This window comes from Hyaena hyaena, unplaced genomic scaffold (assembly GCF_003009895.1).
Source record: "Hyaena hyaena isolate Hyena2069 unplaced genomic scaffold, ASM300989v1 scaffold_164, whole genome shotgun sequence".
NCBI classification, from domain to species: domain Eukaryota; kingdom Metazoa; phylum Chordata; class Mammalia; order Carnivora; family Hyaenidae; genus Hyaena; species Hyaena hyaena.
The window spans coordinates 1338730-1362845 of NW_024080796.1; the positions used below are offsets into that span (position 1 = coordinate 1338730).

General features: G+C 46.6%; 1 protein-coding gene across 1 annotated transcript; it reads left to right on the forward strand.

Moving 5' to 3' along the window:
• Positions 1 to 499: 499 nt before the first annotated feature.
• EMP1 (epithelial membrane protein 1) lies at positions 500 to 22230 on the forward strand. Its single transcript, XM_039239968.1, has 6 exons — positions 500 to 614; positions 3887 to 4085; positions 18894 to 19004; positions 20929 to 21025; positions 21140 to 21280; positions 21998 to 22230. Exons 3-6 carry the CDS (start codon positions 18927 to 18929, stop codon positions 22162 to 22164), a joined length of 483 nt encoding a protein of 160 aa, XP_039095899.1. The 5' UTR covers positions 500 to 614; positions 3887 to 4085; positions 18894 to 18926; the 3' UTR covers positions 22165 to 22230.
• The last annotated feature ends 1886 nt before the right edge of the window (positions 22231 to 24116 follow it).

Here is a 24116-nt window from a genome sequence, read left to right on the forward strand (position 1 = left end):
AAGGCGATATATATACCTTTAATATCTGTCTTCTAGTATCGCTGTTGTCATTAGCTGGAGAAAGACCTTCTCACTTTTTGTTTTGATCACCACTTATTGTTTGCTGACTACGTTTCTCTGGCTCTGAAGCTGCATGGTGTTGACGAGGCTCGGGAGTTCTGTTCTTTTAGCCATTTTGAACCTCCATCCACATCCCAGCTGCCTGAAGAACGAAAAGACAGTAATTAGTATGGATCTGGTAACTGTCCAAGGTGGCTACATGGGCTCCTTTCCCCTGCCGAGTTCAGACGTCTTCAACAGCCCCCTTCTACTGCGACATCACACGGCTGGGTCGGCCAGACTTTCCGCTTGGCTGGAAGTGCCCGTCCAAGGGCCCACATTCTTGGAACGCTCTTGGAGTTTCATGAATTTTATCTTTCAAAACCAGTTTCAGCATGAGCTCGCTGAGACAAGAAAGGGGGGGAGACTAAGAGGATTTTTAGAGACTTTCCAGTTGGTGGAATTATATTAAAATGACATCTCAGTGAGACAGACCTGAGAAAGGAAACAATACAGGCAAGAAGAAAACAGTCTGTGGGAGAAAAAAGGACGGGAGCGTGGCAGGGAGGAAAGAGGTAAGGGTGTGAAATTTCTGGTCAATGCTGCAACTGCAAATAGGAGCGGCAGGGAACAAACAGCCATTTGATTTGGAGGATGCTATGTAACTTTCAATTTATTTACCTTTCAAGCTGTGCTTGCTAAGATTAGCATCGACATCCTCTGCACATATAATGGCTTTGGGGAGCATGCTTGAGATTCCTTTTGGCTAACTGAGTTTGAGCAAAAACAAGTCAAAGCTATTATTAATTTTCTTTTCTGGGAGCTGTAAGGGGCCAGATCCACCTTCAGAGATTTCTCCTTGTATCTCATCATTAAAAGCCCTTGATTCATACATTCATTAAAAGTGTTTATGCCGGCTCCAACTTGAAAATCTGCCCTACACGGCATTGTGCCAGAAGTTGATTCTCGTTGCTTCAGAAGGAGGGAAAAATAGTCTTGTACTTGAGGCTAATACTGTGGCACTGGGCAAGAGGGGAAATTCCTTCCCAAGAATAAATGACTTTACAGAGGTCAAATGAAATTTTGCCCGATTCTTTACCCACATGGAAAGCTAAAGTGTCTAATCTACCCTCCAGGCGAGGGGCATGGGAACACAGAGCAGACCGGCAGATCACCCCGAACTGTGTGAAAAGACCTGTGCAGATGGCAGAGAGAGGTGCGCCCTCCAGCCCCACGTGGTTTCAGACCCCTGAACTCTTTCCTACCCACAACCACAAGCTCATGGCTGTGGAAAGAATCAGATTTAACATTTTAATCACATCCAGAGGCACAGTAAGCTGGAGTTTCAGCCAGAACAGATCTGATTTCCTTCCCGGACTTGATAACTTTGCTTTACAAAATAAGTTCAGTGATATTTCAAGGGTTAATTAGGAGCCTTTAGGAATCCTGGACTGGCACTCATCTTTTAAAAATATTTACACAACTTCGCTTTATATGATACCACTGTGTGTGTGTGTGTGTGTGTGCGTGCGCGCGCGCGTGTGTGTGTGTTTTAAGAGCTCAAAGCATTTAAGACTTTTCTCTCCAAACCCTAAACATCTGCAAAAGTACACAGGAGGGTGAGATTTATTAAGCTCATTTGGAAGGCCAGGACATGGACTCACTTTAAAGTTGAAATGCAGGAAGGCGGCTCACTCGCTCACTCACCCCAAGGCCAGACAGTGGGAGAGAGAAACTAGATCTTCCATGTCCGGGAGTTCTGTCTCAGGGACCCCCCTCTCCATGCACTGTCTCCCCCTCTAAAACCCACTGTGGGAATCCAGAAGGACCAAATGCCTCCTCCACTTCTCCTTTCTTAACCCGAGAGCACCTCCCCTCCAGGGTTTCCCCGGCTCCAGAATTCTCTATAAAAAATGCAACCCGACCACATACTCCCAAGCATCTCGGGACTATGCCTGGAGCCCAGCTCTCCTCGGGAAGGAGTCTGAAACTTGTAGAAGGCATTGGAGGTCAAGGCAAGCTGAAAGGTGAAGGCTCAGAGAGAATGTGCTGGCCGTTCTGTCCCCACAGCCCAGGGAGGGTTCCCGGGCCTCACCATCCTCCCCTCCCCGAGGCCTAGGCTGTTCGGAGATCACAGGGCCTGTTAACCCACTCCCGGGAGTGGCTTTTCTCAACCAGGCACTTTTATTATCAAATGAGTGATGAGGGAGGGGGAGGTGAGGAAAGATATGAGAAGCTGATGTAATCTTCTGTCACATCATCAGGTTTTTATGAAAAACTTACGCTGTCTCATTCTTACGGGGACGGAATTCAGTTCTCAGGGGCTTGTGAAGATGCAGTAGCAAAGCAGTGCGCGCGTGCGTGCATGCGTGTGTGTGTGTGTGTGTGTGTGTGTGTGTGTGTTTTCCGCAGCATGCACTTCAGCAAATATTTTCTCCTCTCCACTTTGAAATATTTTCCCTAAAAACCAAAGTAATGTAGGTTCATTGCACAAGATTTGAAACATGTAGAAATGTGACCCACAAGAAGCTGAAATTCATCTGTTAATGTTACCATCTAATTTCATCAACATTTTGGTGAACAGGCACAGTCCATCCTCTGTTCTTCTATGGAATAGAAGTCCTAAGAGGGCAGGGATCTTGCTCACATCTGTGACCCAGAGTTCTGAACAGGGCCTCAGGTGTGGCAGCGTGCAGATGTCTTGGTTGAATAAATGCATAACTGTAAAAGAGCAATTTGAATTAAAATTAAAATAATTTGTCGCGATGCAGGAGGGAACAGAAATAGAGTTGCCTGGATGTGGCAGACTTGGGTCCATGCTCCCGCTAATGATTTATGGTGGCTCCTTGGATATGTCATGTCACCTCTCTGGGCCTGAGTTTCTCCTTCAGTCCAATAATCATAGTTAACATTTACTGAGTGCTCACTGGGTGCCGAGCATTATTATAAGCTCTCCATGTTATTTCTCACCGCAGCTCTGTGAAATGGGTATCTTCTGCCCCCATCTGATGCACAAGAAAACAGGCCTTTGGGAGGCCGATTTATCCACAGCCACATAGCCGTGAGTGGAGAGCTGGGCTTGCACTCCCGCATCCGAGTTCTCCTCTCCAGTGGCTATAGGCTATGTGACTATAGGACCAGGTGACTTCCAGGGCCCCTCCCGGTGAAGCTCAACTGTGGAGCAAGGTCCAGATGATTATTACATGGAGATCAGAGGGCAAAGTTCTTAACTAGAGGACTTGCTCCCGAATGTGAGGAGTCCAGATGGGCGTTCATTGACAGAGCATAATTAGAGCGCAGTGTGCTGTTGAAGCGGTGCTCCATCATTCAGAGGCATTATGAGGGCTCTCGTGTGCTGTTCTGCTTCTCAGGACGGCTGCCCATAGGACGGCGCACTTGACTCAGGCAGGCAAGCCAGCGAGAACTAAATCTGATCATTTCTGACAGCGGGCAACCCCCAATGCATTAGGCAGGGGAGGAGGAATGGGAATCTCCTTTGATGATGAGCCAGGATTTCAAGGGGCAGCGCCCTGTCCTGATCCCTCCCTCTCCCCCTCCCCAGATGTACGTTCGGACAGATAGCTTGTGTGTTTGCCTGGGCCCATGGTAACCGAGTCTCCTCTTTGGTGAGGAGGAACGGGCTTCGTTCAATAGATCTATTTGTGTGACTCCTATTACTCATTTGGAGCACTGTCCCTCCTTTTTTCCGCTGTGGTCTGTGTGGGTGAGTCAGAGAGAGCCTAAACAGGCTGCTTTGAATTGATGGCTCACTCCCAGCCTCTCTTGACCCACTGCCAACCGAGCAGGGCGTAGCTTACCAACAAATCTTTTTTTTTTTTTTTTAAAGGCAGACTGATTCATAGAAACTCCTTTAAAACGCAGTGAAAAGAAACCGCCCATCACACACCCCAGCACACTAGCGCTGGAAACTTATAACCTCGGGAGGCAGGTCCCTCCCTCACTGTGGTCACACACCTTCAGAAGAGCGGACCAGGCAGCCAGTAGCTCCCGCCACTCAGGACGCCTCAGCCACTTCAGACCCTCAGGTAGGATAGCTTCCAATGCTGCCGAGGTGCTTGGCAAACTTTCTTTCCTTCTCTGCTCTCCTTCTTCTGAGCTAGTCACCTAAACTTCGCTTTTTTCCTTTTGCTATTTTTCTCTGATTCTCTGAATTGAACTCTCTGAAACATCTGGCTGAAAGTGGATACTGAGACAACTTTTTCCATAAGGTTCAGACAAATGCCTTTTGACCTGGGGTTTGGGGGAGGAGGGGGGGCAAGTCCATGGAACTGGGCTGTGATTATGTTTTGCAGTAACTGGGTCCTTGCCCTGAAGATGTGGAGGGAGCAGGGATTTAGGGAACGCACCAGGATAGGGCATTCTTCACGAGGAAACACCACAAGCCTTTGAAAGGGCGCACCTATTTGCCAGATGCTTTCCAGTTTGTCCGTTTGGACACAAACTGCTTCAGGACTTGGGTTGTTTCTCTTGGTTCTTTGCTGGTCTTTTTTGGATGATAGGTAGATACGTGCTTTCCTGTTTATTTTTGCTGTTGCATTTACTATAGCTCTTTTACCTTGTTCATTCACTTCTGTTTAAATGTAAGTGTTTTTTCTCCCCACAGGATGGGAGGAAGGGGTTGGTTTGTTTAAAGAAAACAGAGAGGTGGTGGGGAGGGGGCGGGCTGGGAATCAACTGGTGTTGATTCAAGTAAAGTGCAGGAGTTTCATTCGGTGGAATCTTCCTGATGTGGATTCCAGAGCCCCATCTCTCCTGGCCAGATGCAGAGGATGGGGAGAGGTGGGAAGGGAAGGGAACTGGGTTTGCAGGACAGGGTGGGGCAGGGGAACTTTATCTGGTGTAAAAAAAAAAATGTTGAATGGCTTTGTGCTTCCACCCCCAGAAACAGCTGAATTTTAGTTCTGAGAGAAAACAAGTAATCGGTAGCATCAGAAATAAGAAAAGAATTTTTTTAGCTGGCTGTGGACGTTTTCAGGATGGAAGGCAGTGATTGTTTTGGAACATTTTATCTTCCCGCTCTTCTAGAATGTGTCTGTGCAAACGCAAACAGTCGTGTTAGTGATACAGTGGATCTGGAGAAAAGAAGAAGGGTGATTTCTATTTGCTTTTTTTTCTTAATGTTTATATATTTGGGGGGGAGGGGAAGAGAGAGGGAGACACAGAATCTGAAGCAGACTCCAGGCTCTGAGCTGTCAGCCTAGAGCCCAGTGCAGGGCTCGAACCCACGAACCGTGAGATTATGACCTGAGCCGAGGACAAAGTCGGATGCTTAACCAACTAAGGCATCCAGGTGCCCTTGATTTGTTTTACTTTTAGGTTAGCATTTTGCTTGAGGTGTGGCCCATTTCAACACAGATACTGGTTTTTATTTTTCCTCCAGATAAACAAGATGAGGAAAATGACAGGATTCAGCTTGTCGGATGAAATTAGGCTTTTCCTTTAGAAAGTTCGTTGGAAGAGAAGATTTCAGTGTAATCAGCCTGTGTACATTGCACAGACAAGGCGCCTCGTAAAACTGCCCTCGAGGGGATGATTAACTAAGTGCAAGGGAAACTTTTCAAGATTCAGGGAACTCCCACATTTGCTTAAAATGTTTATTATTTCCAGATTACATGGATGTGGAGTCAAGGAAGCCATTATTAAGTTGATAGTAATGGCATTCTGTGAGTCCAATATGACTCTTCTTATAGTTCTGTGTAAGTTAAAGTGTAAGCAGTATTTAGCCAGTCAGCAAATAAAAAATACTGACAAATGTCGGGGTGCAACCATCCGAATTGCATTGTGTGTGTGTGTGTGTGTGTGTGTGCGCGCGCACACGCGCGCGCACGCATTTCACATTATATTACACTGTAGTTCCAGAAGTGAGAAAATACACCACATGTTATTTCCGGGAGTTTGAGGGCACTTGTTTAAATGCTGTTCCAATTCCTGCCTTTCCCACTGCCTCTAAGAAGTAGTGAGGGAGCTCTCCAGCTGCGGGAGGTTTTCTGGATTTCAACCCAAAGTCTTTGAAAATCCTGAAATGTGAGGGCTATTCCCCCCACCCCCCCCCAACACACACACAGCCTCCCACCCTCAGAGCCAGATTGAATTCCACCACAGACTCCGAAGAATGGGGCGGGGGTGGAGTGCGGCTGGAGGGCTGCAGGACATCCGGTCCAGCATCCTGGTCAGAGGACCCCCCAGATTTTACATTGTTTGAGGGGACTGAGCTGTCCTGGGAGTTGGCCGAAGGCCATGACGGGCCAGCCCAAGCCGATCACATCCCAGAACAGATGCTGGCTACTTCCCAGGTCTACGGGGCACATCTCAGGAAAGGAAAGGCATCCCTTCTCTGCAGCGGTAGAGAGACTTGCTGTGACTTTCTTGACTCTTCCTGCTTCCTTCTGAGACCTGCTTAGGCTTATCCAGTTCCCAGGGATCGTCCAGACTCTGGGGGGCCTTGTGGGGGGCTCCATAGAGACCACCCTGGGATGCAAACCCTCTTGGCTTGGTCTGGGGGATTGGTTCATGCTTAGATGCACTGGGATCAGTGCAGAGAGAGTAGTCAGAGACCTAGAAGGCTTATCATAGATGAAGCAAAATGTTTTTCTGTAGACTCATCAGAGCCTCATGGGAAGTATATCTGAAAAATGGCCATAGGAAAGGGCACAAGGAAAATTTACACTCTGTCTTCAATTTTGTTCATCAAATTCTCAGTTTGAGGGAGATTCTCAGTTTGAGGATCAATTCATTCATTCTCCACCATATGCAGAAATCCTATTTTTACGCCACCTTGGACAGATGGCCACTGTACATTTCCTTAAAATCTCCAGAAGAGGGATGCTCACTACCTCACAGTGAGGGCCTCCATGCTCCCCCCCTTCCACCCGCCCACTTTGCTAGACAACTCTAATTATTAGCATTTCTTAAATCCACCACAATTGGCTTCCCTATAACTTCTATGCTTTGTGCCTAGTTCTCTCCCTGGGCATGCAGAAGATAAATATCTATTCAACAACCTAAACAACATTTTTGTTGTTGCTCTACCTTTATCCTCTAAATGCTTAACCCTTAATTCATGTTTAATGGATAAAACTTGATGGATCAGTATTATTATTATTCCCTAAGACGCCACAAGAGCAGGAAGCACTTTTAAAGCTTTAAAACTATACACGTAGTCAGCCATACATACCTGCAGGATTTGATTCTGAGGTATTTCGTTTCTAAACACATGAATATGGTTTCTTCTTTACCTTACCGCATGTGTGTACAAGGCTGACTAACACAAAAGCTCAGACATTTGGGAATCTCAGATGTGCAGACTCAGAGGGGACACACCCAGTTGCTACTTACGGAGGCGATGGTTAAATCAATCCAATACCAGAGACACAAGCTTCTTTCTAACTTGGCCTTGCTGGGGTTATCCCATACTTTGGTTTACAGTTCATGTAGCTCACACTTTTCCATCGTTACCACCTGTCATGATAGCTACAGGAACACGCTGCCAATCCTTTATAACCCTAGACTAATTGTTGGCCAGCAAAACGAAGTCAGTCTTTGAAGAGCTCATAATCTTTCGCCGGTGTAGATCTGAAAATTCCTGACCGTGAAGTGCTCTTTTCCAATGCTCTTCCCAGTTCTGCTTAGAGGATTCTGGATTTCTGTTCAGTAATCCAGGGAGCCCAAATATGGTTCCAATTAGGAGTCCACTTGAATTCACAATACCCCACTCCCTCCAAACGCATATGTCCTGAGACCACTTTCTGTAACACTTCAGTCCCTGGAGCCCCGAAATAATTTCTTTCAATTTAACGAATAGATCCACTGGCAACGAAGTATAAAGATAAAAGTATAATCCCTTGTGGAGATCACTGCTTCTCTCTCTTCCTTTTAAGAAATATTTGGGTCAGCATTTTCTTCCCTGTTCTGGAAATGGCCATTTCCCTGGAACTAAAATGGACTCCACTCTTGGTGCCATTGACTTGATGGGGATGTGGCAGCTTTTGTATTTCCTGAGTCTGTTTCATGAATTCTCTCTTCAACTAGGGTAGTTAAAATTGAGAACACAGGCAAAGGTTGAAAGCGGTGGTAAGAATCTTGGGACAGACCCAACACGGCTCAATAGGAGATGGGGGGCTGTGGTCTGGTCCCCACTCTGTCCTGTGACAAATGGGCAAGTCATTTGTCTCCTTCATGGAGGGCACTGAACTTGATGGTCTCCAAGGCCTCCCCGTGGCTCTGAAATTCTACTGTTCTAAGATCATATCATCCTGTTTTGAGGAATCCCTTGGCTCATGCTAATAGTTTAGTCCATAAAAGTTGGGGGAAAAGTTAACTGAGGCAACATGTTGCATCGCAGGGCACTTTACAGAAGGTTGAGGGCCCAGGCAGCCTCCAGGGCTCACCCACTCTGAGATTCCTTTGGCCTTGTCATCGGATAGTAATGAGCATTCACCCAGCTCTCAGAAAAAGAAGAGGTTTGATTAATTAAACATAAGAGGTGCCAGCTTGAGTGAGAAGAGGCAGGCCATAGAAGCCTCTTAAGACACCGCCAACAGAAAAGGCTTCACCAGCAGCCAAACCAGGTTCAGGAAGAAACTGAGCTGGTCCTGGGAAAGGAACTCCACCCTCTTCTCTGGGAGGGGGACCATGCAGTGCGAGGGTGTGGCAGTAAAGGTGTGGATGAGAGAGAATCTTTGAATCTTCGCATAGTCAGTTGAATGTAGAGGGGGGACTCAGTAGAGGGGGAAGAGGGAGTGAGTGCAAAAGCAGGTGTTTCCTTAGGCCTGTGTTGTTGAGGGAGAAGAAAACGTGTCACTGGACAGCCCTGGGGGGAAAGAGTGCCGTGGAAAGAGGAACACTGGGAGAAGTGTGAGGAAGATTCCATTCCTATTTCCTCCCCTTCTTGTCTGAGGACCACCCCCCCTCATGTTTCAGAACATTCCTCAGGGTCAAATATTATGTCTTTTGTCCCCTGTGAATAGCCCTGTGAAGAGTCCCCTGTGAAGAACCCAAGCTACAAACGTTGGTCAATACATCCTTGGTGTTATTTGAATGTCCATTAAATATTTATGCCAACAGGGCAGTGACCTCCCTTGATGTTTTCCATCTTTTCAGAAGGCTCAGATCAGAGCTAAGAGCAAAATGAGGTCCTTGATACTTTGACTTCTCTCAAAGAATCGAAGACCCCTCCCTGGGAGCGGGGGGTGCTGGAGATGGGGAACTGGAGAGAGGTTTGGTATCCTGAAACATTGAGTTAGGCTGGCGGGTGTGTCCCCGCTTGCCTTTACCGGATGTGGCTTTGGTGGAGAAGAGACCCTTGTGCTGTGGGTGGGAGCCAGGGTGGAGCGTTGGAAGCCTGTCTTAGGGCTTGCAGTGTGGGGATCTGGTCTGGGCTTTTTGGTGGCTCTGCTGTGGGCCTCCTCAGCAATATGACAGGAAGGAGCAGACGCCCCTGGCACCATTTTTGAGGGGGCCCTGCTGACCCTCTGGTGAATTAGGAGGTGGTGGAAGGAACAGAGTGAAGGGTAGCTCTGGTAGAAGGTCTAGAACATCTGCTGAACCCTGAGACCAATACGAGAGAGAGAAGATCATGCTGTAATGGAGGGGGCCTGGCCTGGGGGGCGCGAGATGGTGGGTTCCTGTTCCGATTTAGCCCTGGGGAAGGTGCATTTTCTCCTTGGTTCAGTGACTGGACCAGAAACTCTACACCTCTAAACCAGTGCTGTCAACAAAGGCCAAGGGGCCGGAGGCCCCCCCCCCCAGCGCACTTGCCTCTGGCTGCTGGCGGCCTCCGGAGCTGCAGGCTCTCCAGGCAGCGGCTTTGCCGGTTGAAGCCTGTTGCCGCCACCTACTGTCGACCCGCCCAAGTGCCCCTGGGCTGGGCCACACCTTGATTTTCTTCCCAGACCCTAGTTATTGTCTTGGCAACCTCTCCCTCAGAGACATCCTGGTGGCCAGAACACTCCTCTTTTGTCAGAAGCAGAAGACACCGCAGCTCCTGTCCTCACCCCAGGGGCCGTCGCAGGGCGGCCGGACCAGCTGCGGTCTGGGGGCGTGGGCTGCCCCCCCACCACCACAGCCCCGGTCTGGCCTGAGCCTTTGCACATGTTGCCAGATCCACCCCCTCCTTGGACACAAAGGAAGACAAGAGGAAATGAGAGAGAGAGAGAGAGAGAGAGGCTGTTCTCCTTGGGAGCATTTGCAAAAGCAAGATTCATGCCACTTATTTGCCTTTAGCATAGCCGCTGGTTCTTGGATTCTGCCAGAGAAGCCTAAAGCCCATTTTGCTGGCCTGAGCCTCTCATCTTTCATAAAGGAACAAAAAGAATCACCAACAACCATCTAACCTTTGCTCTGTCAGGCACGAGCCCCTCGATCCTCAACACTAGGCATCTGAGGTCTACAGATCACGGTCAAGGAGTGCCAGATTCAACAAATCACCACAATGTATACTTTACATAGCCTACAATTTAATATGTCAATGATACCTCAACAAAACTGAAATTAAAAAAAGAGGTGATGGAGTCAGGATTTGAACCTGGAACCCATGTTCTTTGTCACTGTATACTTTTTCACCAACCAGAGAGGTGATGTGATTTTCCCAAAGTCAGCAGTTAAAGGCAGAATCTGTTTGAGATTTTGGTTTTCAACTAGGTGCTTGCCTTTTTTCCTTCCTTCCTTCCTCTTCCTTCCTTCCTTCCTTCCTTCCTTCCTTCCTTCCTTCCTTCCTTCCTTCCTTCCTTTCTTTCTTTCTTTCTTTCTTTCTTTCTTTCTTTCTTTCTCTCTCTCTCTCTCTTTCTTTTCCTTTCTTTGTTTTCTTTCTTCTTTCTTTCTTTTTTCTTTCTCCCTTTCTTCCTCCTTCCTTCCTTCCTTCCTTCCTTCCTTCCTTCCTTCCTTCCTTCCTTCCTTCCTTCCTTCTCAATACCATGCTTGTTCCCCCACCTCTGCCCCCTGGTTCTTCATCCCTAACTATGTGAGAGTCTGTGTTAGTTTATACTAAGGTCAGCTAAACACTACTCTTTCTGTAATAACCCTCATTTATTATCCATAGACCACATTTGGGAGATGAAGCCCCCTTTCCTCCAGGACCATGAAAAACGAATTCTTTCCCCTAGAGCATGTAGTTACTTTTGTAGCTGGATTCCTGATGTTTCTCCTGGTCATAAAAACTACCCTGCACGTAAAAACATCAGGCCCCGTGACAATGTGGTTATAGTGAGGTACAACCTGGAATTCTTTCCTTCCACACCAAACATCAGATATCCAGAGGCAGGAGGAAATGACCCTTTGGGATCTTTTCTCTCCACATGTTTCCCACGGAGAAATTCACACCCCCCTCTCCCACCCCTACGTAAAAACAATATTTAGAATGGAAAGTACGCTTGACATAAAACAACAATAACAATGGCCAGAAAAGCTCATCCAAGGTCTCATCGACTCAGCCTGCTTTTAATCCCAGCCTTTTCCTCCTCTGGACACATCCTCTCCGACTGTTCCCAAAAAAGAATGTTTCCTTTTCTGCTTTTGTGTTAAATGGACACCCACTTTGCCATCCCAAATGATCCTCCATGGGACTCAAACACATCAAAAACAGACCCACCAAAGCAGAATGATCCTGAGGAGGATAGAAAGGCACCGGTGCCACCACTCTACATGGTGTCCCGAGGGAGGAGCAGCAGCCGCTGGGAGTCACGCAAAGTGAGATGGCGCAGAGATACAGGCTGACTCAAGGAAATCATGTGATCAGGGGCAGCTCTGTCTTTTCATCTTCTCTTGCGATTTGCAGGAAGTACCATGTCTTTGGTCAGATGGTGTAAGAAAGCTTTCTTCAACGTTTACAGTTACCCAGAAAGAGACGGAAATTTCACAGTCAGGAAGACATCAACCAATGAAAAGACGGAGTAGTATCTAAAGCCGAATAAAATCAGGACTGTGTTATGACATGACTGAGATTTGGGGATCTAAGGTGATGTCCTTTGGTTACTTCTCTGATAGCCTGGAAGTACTGCCTCAAAGGTGACCGTTCTAAAGAATGCCCGAAGAGGCAGCTTTATTTTTTATTTTATTAAATTTCTTTTTTAACGTTCATTTACTTTTGAGAGAAAGAGAAAGAGAGGGCAGGGAAGTGGCAGAGAGAGAGAGAGACACACACACACAGAATCTGAAGCAGGTTCCAGGCTCTGCACTATCAGTGTGGCAGGCTCGAACTCACAAGTTGTGAGATCATGACCGTAGCCCAAATCAGACGCTTAACCAACTTCAGAGCCACCCAGGAGTCCCTGAAGAGGCAGCTGTAGATTAAGGGCAGAACTCAGATCAGGGGTAGTAGTTGCCAAGAGCAGATTCGGATGCATTGTCAGAAGGGCCTTTCTAATGGGAGGATCTTGGCAAATAACGAGCTCCCTGTGACTGGAGGAGTTTAAGCATGACTTAGATAGTTCTGTGCTACAGATTTGCGGTGGAGGTTCATTTAGGGGAGGAATTTTAAGGCCCCCTTCTCAGTCCAGAGATTCTACAACTTAAAGAGATAGAAAACTTAAATCCGTGGATAAATGACTGTGGATAAATCTTAGAAATTTAAGATATTTTCTTTGCACTTACTTATACCCTCTGAAATAAAAGGCAACAAACACATATATACCCTTGTATATTCAAGTGTCAAAATTACTCAGGAAGTATTCATATGTTTACATAGGTATTTATATAGGAATATGTAACACAGAGTTTGTGTATAATAAGATGCTCAATACATAGTTATAGTAATGTGTAAATGATTTCTAAAAATTGTATAAGACTAAAGTTTGTGTACGTAAAAAAAAAAAAAATTGCCTTCCTAATAACATTTATTTGCTCACCGAATGGAAGTTTTCTTGCTACTCGTCATGGACAAGACTCTCCTTTTTGAAACTTAAAATCTTAGGGGTGAGAGAGCCAAATATCGCCATGAGTAATTTTGTTACCAGGCAGATTGCCACTAGTGGTTTTAATGAAGAGCCATGTAAGGTTATCACATAGTGGGGAAAACGACTACTTCTGACCTGTGTATCTGGGAAGGCTTCCTAGAGAAGGCAGCATGTGAGCTTCTTTGAAAAAAAAAAAGTAGATAGGTAGTTCCTGGAGAAGCACACTTAAAAGCAGGGCCTTTTCTTTGGAAATCAAATCCTCCGGATTCCCAGGGCCGGAGTAAGGTGTCCGGAGCCTCTTTTCCGGTGGTTGGTGGAGGCGGTGGTGAGGTGTTTGGAGGATTCTGAGCAGAGGAGTGACAAGGTCAGATAAGGAAGTGGCACAGAGGATACATCAGAGACAGAAGAGCTCAAGTAGGAGAATCACGGGAGAGGCCGACGCCATGGTCCAGGCTGGGATCTGAACCAGGCAAGGATGAGGTGAAGAGAAAGTAAGGAAAGGACGAGGGATAAATCATGGAGGAAGAGCTCATGACCTGACTGTGGTTTCTTGAGCTATAAAATTGGGATGGAAAGAAGGAGAGATGGGGAACTTGGCAACTGGCCATTATTTCTCCCTTCTCCCCAGAGAAGCTTGGGCTATCCCCGGCTGTCAGGAAAATGACCAAGCTGTCTTCTAGCTAGTCAGCTGATTCACATGTTCTCAGAAAGCTCTCTTGCACCATCTGGTAGAGGAGGCCTCCCTGTGCCTTTGTCCGGGAGAATCTCACTCACCCTCCAATGAATCATGGACGTTTGAGCTCGGTGTGACTCCCCCCCTCTGTTCACACGGCCTCTGTCCTCCTGACCCTCGACCCCCGTTTCTGATTAGGTTACACCCCCAGGCTCAGGCTAGTTCTTCAGTGACTGAAGCCTAGGATTTCTACTACTTCCTTTGCTGGAAGAGTGGATTTTTATTTCCTATTCCAGTTATTCCCATTATTCCTATTCCTATTCCTAACAGTTATTGTGACTTAGACCACCCTTAGAGAACTGAATCCCCCAGACTCTGGTAGTAGCAGTTCAATAAACACACATACTCTGTGGCAGGAAGAACTTCTCTGGCCCTAGCTTAACAACCATGAGGCTAAATTACCAACATCGAAACTCCTGTACCTTTAGAAGTCAGTTATTTTCCAAATCTCTGCAGTATTATGTGCCCATCAGAAAAAGAAAGGTGTCCACAGGAGCCTGATCGGTTTCTCATGGTCAGAGCAGCCTAAAAATGAAGGCAAAGCAGTCTCAAGAGCTATGTTCCTTTGATTCTTTCATATTTTAGGGGAGACGGAGGACATAAAAGGAAGGCAGTAAAGATTTAAGTGGATGGAGACAACTGGAGAGGACAGTTATTCCCCCTACCCCCACCCCACATTAGTTAGTCATTTACAGCTCCAATCGCCAGCATTTGGAATTCTCAAGGTCATATTCACGGACTGTGATACTTTTCTTTTAGCAAAGAACTTAATCCAAACCTAGAATGGTCGGTGTTGTGAGGCTCGCATTGGGTCTAGGGGCATAAAAAGACTGCCGATCCTATGTGGGCTGGGCACTTTGAGAAGAAAAGGGGAAGCGTGGTCAGGAATAGAAGATGGTGGTGGCGGAAAGGCAACTGGCTGGCCTGTGTGTTAGGGATAAAGAACAACAGAAAAGGGATATCAGAGAGCTGATGTGTGGTTCTAAATCTCGAACTTCCTTTTCTCTGAACACTCAACTTCTCTCTAGAGTCAAAATTCACGCCGCCCATACTTTTCTCAGTTTCCCACTCAGTCCAATCATAGCCCTGAGCACCCCTGTCTCAAGAAATCCTGCTGTGCTTACCATTATGGGTGGAGAAACATGTTTCTGGCAGCTCATATGGAACAGTCAGTGGATGTCCGAGCCTTTACGAGCACTGAGTGTACTAGCTCAGTTGGCTTAGGTCCAAGAGTTTGAGTATCATAAATAATGTTATGGGAATTCCTAACAACCAACTGACAAACTTTGGGACTGCCCAGTGCACCAAATGTTCTGAAGGGTAGGCATTGCACCTAGTTATTCAGAAACCCAATGTTGTTATTTGGTACTTCCCGGTTTGAGCTGCCCAGCTGTGACTAAGAGTATGCTTTTCACTGAAGAGTGCCTTCCAAAGCATTTTAGAGAGGTGTGAGGCAGAAGCCAATTATTGTTTCAGTGAAACAAACTGCCAAGAAAGAAGATTGTCGCAGTCAATATTTCCAATGCTATGAATATTCAGAAATGGTCTATTTTCAGTGCTTTTGTATGAAGCAAGATACATACCAGAGCAAGGAATCAGTCTCCCTGCGAGCTGAGGTGCAGGTAGAGGGTGGGTGGAAGTTTTAAGAGCATGAGATGTTCTGTTATTTATTCCCATTTTGCTCTGCTGTTGTATTTCCAGATATTCATCCATTAGGTAGAATGATTGTCTATGAATGTATAAAGATTTGCCCTGCACCGCACCTCTGGGTGAGGGTTTCTCTGCTGGGGGGACTCTAGTAGAAGGACCGGGTAACGAAGAGCAATCCGGGTCAGAAATTTAAGAAGACAGCTTATCCTGTTTCCAAATGTGTTGGGGACGGCCACTGAAAGCAATGGAAGCCCTCCTAAGCTGACAACGGCTGACATTAATAAAACCTGACAAACTGGAGGCTGTGAAAAGATGGAGACGTTATACGCATTATGTGCTATCTCCAGCTAAATGCCCCCTTCTTCTGGTTGGATACAGCAACCAAGAGCAGAGGGAATTATGTGTTCCATACACTAAGCACTCTTGCTAATCCAAGACGGTTTGCTCCTTTCCTTGGTGGATAGATGTGGCACAATCACAGGAATCTAAGATGAAAGAGAGTCACTTCTTTACTTGATTGTTCCCCCAGCCACTCCTCCACCCTGCGCACAGGCAGGGAAAGAATGATCACGTGGGGCTTTAGCTTAGATCAGGAGTGAGACCCAGCCTTGGTTTTGGCTGCAGTGGCTACAGGTCTCATTTCACAAGCAGACCAGAGCACACGTAGTTAAGTTGTGCCACATTCAGTCCAGGGAGCAAACACTGCTTACCTCAGGCAAAGAGAGCATCTGCAAACGACTGACCTGAAGGTCGAAGCAGCCTGGACAAAACAGCAGAGCACACACAAAACACATGGGGAGGTACCAGGCCCTCGCAAAAGGGAACACTACACAGAGCACTATAGGACCTCTCCTTCATAAAGCTATGACCGTCTAGATCAGGAGAGAGATCCAGAGGCTGGGGGGCAGAGGGTAAGGTGGATGAGCTGAGGTGGGTGTGCAGTGGGATAAGGGTGGGTGGAAGGCAATAATGGTCAAGTCATCAAAACGGGGGATGTAAGCTGAGCAGGGATGAAAGGTATCAGACTTACTTTGGAGGGTTACATAGCAACCCAAGGAGACAGAAGTTTCTACTGAATTCCCAACGGCACGCAAGGCAGGGAGCTCACAATGTTTCCTCCACCTCATTTAAGAAGGCTTATTTGCTGTACCGTATTCCGTTCGTGGCCCCTCAGCCACTTCCCGCTCTTGGAAGGAGGATGTTTGTCAGTTAGAAGCCAAAGGAATAATAAAAGTATTTATAGAGGCCAAGGAAAATTAAACATATGACTTGTTAGGTAATAATTTGTAATCCCCCGAAGTTAGCCACTTCTTTTCCCCACGAAGGTCAAGATTAGGATCCAGTGATGGTGTGAGTTTTGGGGGTGTCAGAAGGATGGTCCAGACGGGGTTGAGAAGAGTGAGCGTTCTCCTTTTGGTTCCTGAGGGTGGGTTCTTAGTAGACTCCAGACTCACAGGGCAGGTATTAGGCACAATGACAATTTCTAAGGGACCAAAATGATCCGTCCACGCTGCTTTGTGAAGTACATTACGGATATCCTACTACTCGTAACATAGGGCAGCCTAGTTGGCTGACTTGTTATATTGGCAAGAGCTACTCTCAGTTTCATAGAATAAAAATAGGAATGCAAATAGCCACAACCAAAGCAACCCTATTAGTACCCGCCATGTGGCAGGCACTGTGCTAGTTTTACATACACGATCCAGCTTAACCCTCCTATCTCCCTGTACAATTAACATCACAGTCCCCACTTTATATTAGAGGAGACTGAGACTGAAAGGTCAAGTGACTTTATAGGAATCTGATTCCACCTGCTTAATTCAGAAACCTCTTTTCACTGGGCATTAAAGTCAAGCAGAAAACTGTGGAGGTATGCACGAACCTGCGAAAAGCAAAACTGAATTTGAATGCGTGGGAAGATTATTAGTAGCAGGCATGAAAGCTCCAAGCTCTCCCCTGAGGCGGCAGGATAAACTTCATGATTTTTGTCACTCACAGTGAAGTTGGACACATTCCTACAAAGCAGTCTGGGTTGAAGAGACGTGTTGGGATTGGGAAGGAAGGCAGGGGTTTTTGGAGAGGGTTGGGGCGCACATTGGAAGCCAGCGTCCACCTCTCACTCCTGGCCTGTGAAGAGCAAATCTCCCTCAGTTACATTCGAACATTCTAGATTTTGTGGGCTTCTGTTTATTTGTTTTAGAACATCCTAGACTTTGAGGACCTGATGAGGAAAGTGAGGGGAGATAAAAGGCACCTGAAGTGTTGGGACAATAGCATCAGGGCTGGCCACTGAATACCTGGGACCGCAGGAAAGTGGCTCAGGCACGCTCAAAGCTTCAATTAAATTCGGTGGAGTGTGCGAGAGAGGCAGGACAATTGCAGGATGTACACAACCATCTCCTCCCTAGGTGGGGACGTCCACACATCCCCTTCCAGCTCTTTCCTTTTGAAGTCCCTTGAGCCGATACTGCGTCGTAACTCTCGTGGGCATGATGAAGCACTCCCTCTGCAGCTGACATAAGTCAGAACGGCCACTCCCATGTGCATTCCCCCTACTTTCTTTATGGTCCATGGACTCCCTTCTTTATTATTTATTTTAAGGTCAATGGGCTCCCTTTCTCTCCTCTGCTGAGATTGTGGGCTCCTGTTATCCATACCCGTTTGTAATGCCTAATTACTTCCCAATCCTACCATGTGATTCATGCGTTTGCCTGTCTTCTCCATCGGGTCCTGAAGGGCTGGACTTTGTGTAAACGTCATGCACAAATAGATGGCACGTTTAGTGGTGTTTCAGGCTGCATGTTTCTAAGGCCCCAGAACCGACATAGTGCATCAACAGAAATACAGCACTGTGCCCGAGACAAATAGCAGAGTCCCTACCATGAGACACACACAGCCCAAATGCTCAGGTGCAGTAATACAAATCTGAAAAGTTCAATCAGTAGGCGAGCAGACCGTCAAACGGTAATTAGGTGGTTATAATTATTGAATACCAAACAACATTATAATATCAGAAGTTGTGGCTCTCACATTTTATAGCTCACCCAGTCTATGGGCATTGAGTAATAGCTGCTGTTTGTAGAAGGAATCCACTTCTATTAATATCGCTGGGTGAGCTGTCTGATAGAGGCATGGACACTTCCTTAGTGGAAAATGGAAATTTATGTGACATTGTTGCACAGAGACCTGGAAATTACAACCGTGAAAAGGCCTTTTAAAAATCAAAGCTTTACTTTTGATTCTTAAAACACAAACAAAATAAAACACAAACAGTGATAAAATGTGGGGTTTTTTGGAAACAGGCTGTATTAGAGAGGTGAGTATATATATATAAATGCCTGAGGAGCAGAATTATGCTTAGATTGAGGTAAATATAAATGGACAAAAGGGCATTTAGGAAACTAGATTAACAAGATGTGTTTAGGAATTTATAATGAAATTGTGATGATGTTTATTGCAGCTCCTTCTGATTTTAGCAGATAGTCCACATGTGTGGGAAAGCTGAATCGTCTTATTGAATCTGACAGTAACCTCTCGCCCTCCTTTACCTTCTGTTTTTTCAGCACTCTCTGCTTGTGAGGCATCAAAAAGCCAAGATGTTGGTATTACTGGCTGGTATCTTCGTGGTCCACATCGCCAGTGTCATCATGCTGTTCGTCTCCACCATTGCCAATGTGAGTAATGTTCTTTTTTTTTTTCATTCATTCACCCAGAAGCTCATTGGATGTTTACGTAAAGTGCTACAAAAGCAGGTTGAGCCACAACCCCTGCCCCTCGTGAATACACAGTTTCGTTGTGGGAAAAAATAAACACACACGCGCACTTCGAACGGCGAAAACGCAGGGGGATAAAAGCCAGTGTCAACACGAGTGTCTACCGCGCCAGGGGCGGGAGAAGACAGTGAGGCTCCTTGGTCTCTAGCAGGATCTTCTCGGGAGGCGGAGCTTGCAGGATGGGCCGATGGGCGGGGTCTCCTGGCAGAAGATGAAGGGCGGGGGGTGCGGAGCGAGCGCAGGGATGCCCGCCCGGCCAGGGCCGAGTGAGGGCACCCGTGTACGCAGCCGGAGCAGAACTCTTCCTCCTGGGAACCTTGGTTAGAAGGGTAGATGGGAGAGAAAGGATCCGCTGTGGTTGCTAGAACGACACATTCAAATTCTGAGCTGAGAGTAGCCCGTGAAAGCGGCATTGTGCGAGATTAACCGGGTTCCACGGAATTAACTCACTCAAAACAACATAAAAATGCGGAGGTAGCAGTAGCCTTTCGCCTCCGAAGCTTGGGCTACGCTGACCTCTAGTGGCGGGTGAGAGCGTCAGGTTTGCTTTTCTCGTGCTTTCCCCAGGCGGCTCCTGGCACACAAAAATCAAGGCCACCCAAACCATGAGAGACTCTTGAATGCTGACAAAAACTGAGGACTGATGGATGAGGGGGGGAGGGGGGGATGGGCATGGAGGAGGGCACTTTGGGGATGAGCACTGGGTGTTATGTAGAAACTAATCTGACAATAAACTATTTGTAAAAAAAAATAAAAAATAAAAAATAAAAAAAATAAAAAATAAATAAATAAATAAATAAAAATAAAAAGTAAAAAAAAAAAAAATCAAGGCCACCCATCACTAGACAGCCAAACGGTAGTTCCAGAATCTCTTTAGGGCCGTGTTACAGTTAAAGAACAAATGGGATTTAAGTATAACTGTGATAAGACAGGTTCCTCGCCCGGGAGGCCCCCACCAGACTGTAGGTTGACCATTCTGTACACAAACCCCTAAGTGTCTCAGAATCACCAGCCCGATAAATGACTTCAAACTGGAAATGGAGGCCACAGTGCTGAAAATCCAAGTTATCAGCCCCTAATACAGGGCTTGGCACATCACTGTTTATTGAATCGAGAGCAGGTGATCACAGATTCTTGGCTGTGTCCTTCCAGCAATGCTCATTCTAACAGGTGCTCTGTGTGGACGAAGTGGGTGTTTGTTTTTCAGAAGAAGAATCGTTTTTCTTGCTCCATGTGGGAAGGGACACTGGCACCACAGTGACCCTTGGGGAGTACATTTTGGTCACCCTTCTACTTTCAGGGGCCCTCATATCCTTCTGTTTAGATGAAAGTGGCTTCTTGACACACAGACTCACTGCTATTTTCTTAGTCCCCATGTTTCCTTTTTGCCTCCAGTTGATCCATTGAGCACTTTTTTAAATCCTCCTTAGGTCCCTACATGAAACAATCTTGATAGAATATGTGGATGGTGCAGACTTAAAACTAATTACCTCATCCATTGTTTCTATTTCTTAGAATCTCAGAATTTTAAACCACTATGATTGAATTCCTTTTTATTTTTAAGTAATGAGGAATGCGAAGCCCAGAGAAGCTACGTGATTTTTCTTTGGCCGCACAATCTTCCATCTTTCCTCTTGGGACCTCTGTGACTTTAGTTTTAATCAGACCTCTTTCCCACCAAGGGATAGGGTGCGGAGCCATATTTGTGGCTCTATCTGGCATATTGCTTAAGGTTTGATCCTGACACAAGTCTGATTCATTTCTCTTTTTTTTTTTTAAAGCAGAGGATTCGTTTTTAAACGAATTTGTTTCCTTTCGGTTTCAGGTCTGGGTGGTTTCAGAGGACACAAAAGCATCAGTAGGCCTTTGGAAAAACTGTACGAATGGCATCTGTGAGGGAGCCCTGTCATATGCCAATGAAGGTATGTATTAAAGGGCTGTGCTCAGTACTGACGATTCGTGTGATCAGGGAAATGCCCAGCCCGTCGGGGACCGGTTAGTCTAATGCCCTTGTTCTCTTCCTCCTGTGTCCACAGATGCCCTCAAGTCCGTGCAGGCTTTCATGATCCTCTCCATCATCTTCTCTGTCATCTCTCTCGTGGTCTTCGTGTTCCAGCTCTTCACCATGGAGAAAGGAAACCGCTTCTTCCTCTCGGGGGCCACTATGCTGGTGTGCTGTGAGTATCGCAGTGGGGGCTCCCGTTTACGCAGGAAAAGCTCTTCCATAGGTCTTACCATGGGGGCTCCTGGCAACTCAGACAGACAAGCACATGGCTCAGTGAAGCCGCTTTGGACAATTTTCTTCCCTGGTTGTTTGTTCTCTTTTTGAGAACCCCTGATCGCTGCTTAGAATAAGTACGGTCAGTTGCTTCATTGTTTAAACCTGGGGCTTCCGGAGCTACCAAGTGGCTGGACGGACCTGTTGCTAGTACTTGTAGACACTTGAGCGCAGGAAGTGGGCAGCCCTTAGAGAGATGAAGCCACTGACAGTGCGTGCCATCAGAACTGTTTTTATTTTTCATCATTCTTCCCAAACACGCCAAATTTGGTGAGAGGCTGGGTTCTTTTGTATCCTGGGTGGCCTGCCTACAAATGCGGGGGTCCAGAAGGGAAAGCTGAGTGGTGGACATGAAGTTCTGTGTTTTGCTCCTCACTTTTAGCTCCTCAGAGCAGTAGGGATATGAGAGGCCAGACACCTGTAGTTTATCAACACAGCCATCGAGGTTGGTTCAGGGCAAATCCGAAGCACAACACTTTGGGGCTCAATGGCCAGATTTTATTTTCCCAATGAGGGAAATGGGATCTTTTAAAACTTACACAATCTTTTTCTTTGTTTTAGTGTGAAAAGAAAAACCAAACAAACCTAAACGATTTCCCCCCCCCCCCCCTTGCAGGGCTGTGCATTATGGTCGGAGTGTCCATCTATACTCATCATTATGCCAATGGTTACGGAACCTTCTTCCAGAAGAGTCACCATGGCTATTCCTTCATCCTGACCTGGATCTGCTTCTGCTTTAGCTTCATCATTGGCATTCTCTATCTGGTCCTGAGAAAGAAATAAAGCTGAACAACTTCGTGGGGATCTGGGGGGTGGGGAGAAGGAAGCTGTTGAATCTGGGAGGGAAGTGGAAGATGCTATGCAGGAAAAACCAAGAGAGGGGAGGGGGGCGGGGAGGGGAAGTAAGGGTGGGAGAGGCTGAAATCCAAACCATTCCTGAAGAGGTTCTCTATGGTTGAGCTCCTGCCCTTAGGAGATAGTAGTTGGCTAGTACTCTGCTGCTCCCTTGATGAGATGTGGCCCCCAGAGAACCTCTCTCCGGCCACCACACTTGGCCTCCAGCTGTCCTCAGTTACACACACTGCCTGGGGCCCCATCAGCTGCCACGCCACTGGCTCCACTCCTGAGGCTGAATTCTGGGTCTCACCCTTTGGTCCTCAAACCTATTGCATCAAGTTCAGCTAGCGGTACACGTTCCAGCGGATCTTGTTTTGGGGTTTGAATATGCTAAGCCTGGAAGCCATCCCGCCTTTCTGACCCAAAACAAAACATCACATTCCAGTCTGAAGGGTCTGCAGGAGGGGCTTTGGCCAGCGAGCCAAACAGATGTTCAACTCCAGGGAACTCAGTGGCATTTGTGACAAAGATGGGAGAAACAGATACAGTCCTAGGGCCAAATTGGTGGGTTGGCTAAACCAAGAAAGAGAACTTTTCACAGTGGAAGGCCTAGGGGATGGTCAGAACTCAGACAAGACCTCACACGGCTGTCCCTCATGGAGACCTCTCGCTATGGACTTTGCTAGGCCTCTTGCTTCAAGCCAAAGCAGTTCCTCTGGTGATTCTGTAAAGCCACTAATGACCAATTCAGTGGTGAAAGTACCACGCAAATTATGGGACCAAGGGGCAGTTTTGTGACAGTGCTACAGTAGGGTTATGTTTTTAGGATCCCCTGTCCGTGCAATCAGTATTTCTTTTAAGTACCTAATGGGAGAGACACGGACCTGGCTCTCATGTAACAGGATTTATTACTCTGTCTCTAAATTACAGCTTTTTGAGGAGCTTTTGTCTAATTCTACACATTGGGGATCAGGCCCCCTAGGCTCAGTGGTTGCTCTCGCTTTGACACTGCCTGGAGTGGTCACCTTTCAGAGGCCCTGCCTATCCCACTTCACAGGTGAGGCAGGGCCGTTCTGGAAGCTCCGTAAAACACACACAAGCCAAAGCCAAATAGATCCTTGGGTTAAAGGTGCTATATAATTGTGAAGTGTTAAGCATACTAGATTTTGGTCATGATAAGAACACAGTGCCTGCATTCCCAGGAAAATTAGAAAATTCCCGTGAGTTAAATAAAAATATAGGTGATGGGCAGATATTTTCTTTAAGGAAAAAAGAAAAAAAGGCAAACACTCTTGTGGTACCCAATCAGATGGCAACTGGCTGGCTGTCGCCATAGGAGCTTTTCTATATAGGACTTAGTTGCAGTATGTTATTCCTGGTTAAGCAGGCATTGCTCTGGCCTGGAGCAGCTGTTTCAAGCCATCTCAGACTCTGTCTAAAGGGGTTGTTTTAGGAAGACATTTCCTCTATCGCCTGAGAAGATCTACCCCGCAGAGACTCTGAGACATCTTGCCTACTTTCTCTTTCGTAGCTCTCTCCTTATCCCATTTCTCACATGATTTTCCTTTTTGGGGAGTTGTTCTGCCATGATTGGTGGTATTTATGTAAAAGGACCATGACTAAGTATACTCCTTTGTGTTCATTCCGGCTAAGGGAATATTGAGGGCAGGCTACCAGATTACTTTGGCTGGGGGTAGAGAGATGGCAAGCAAAAACTGTTGGTTGGTGAACTTTTTAATTAGGACTTAGTCATCACGTGATTTTAGAAGGCTGTCTTCTGTGCAGAAACATACTTACATATCAGATATACCCAAAAGAGATACTTGGATTGTGTTGGGAAGTTGAACGATGACTGGGGTGAACCATGTATTGCCTTGTCTTTTACTTTATTTCTGTGC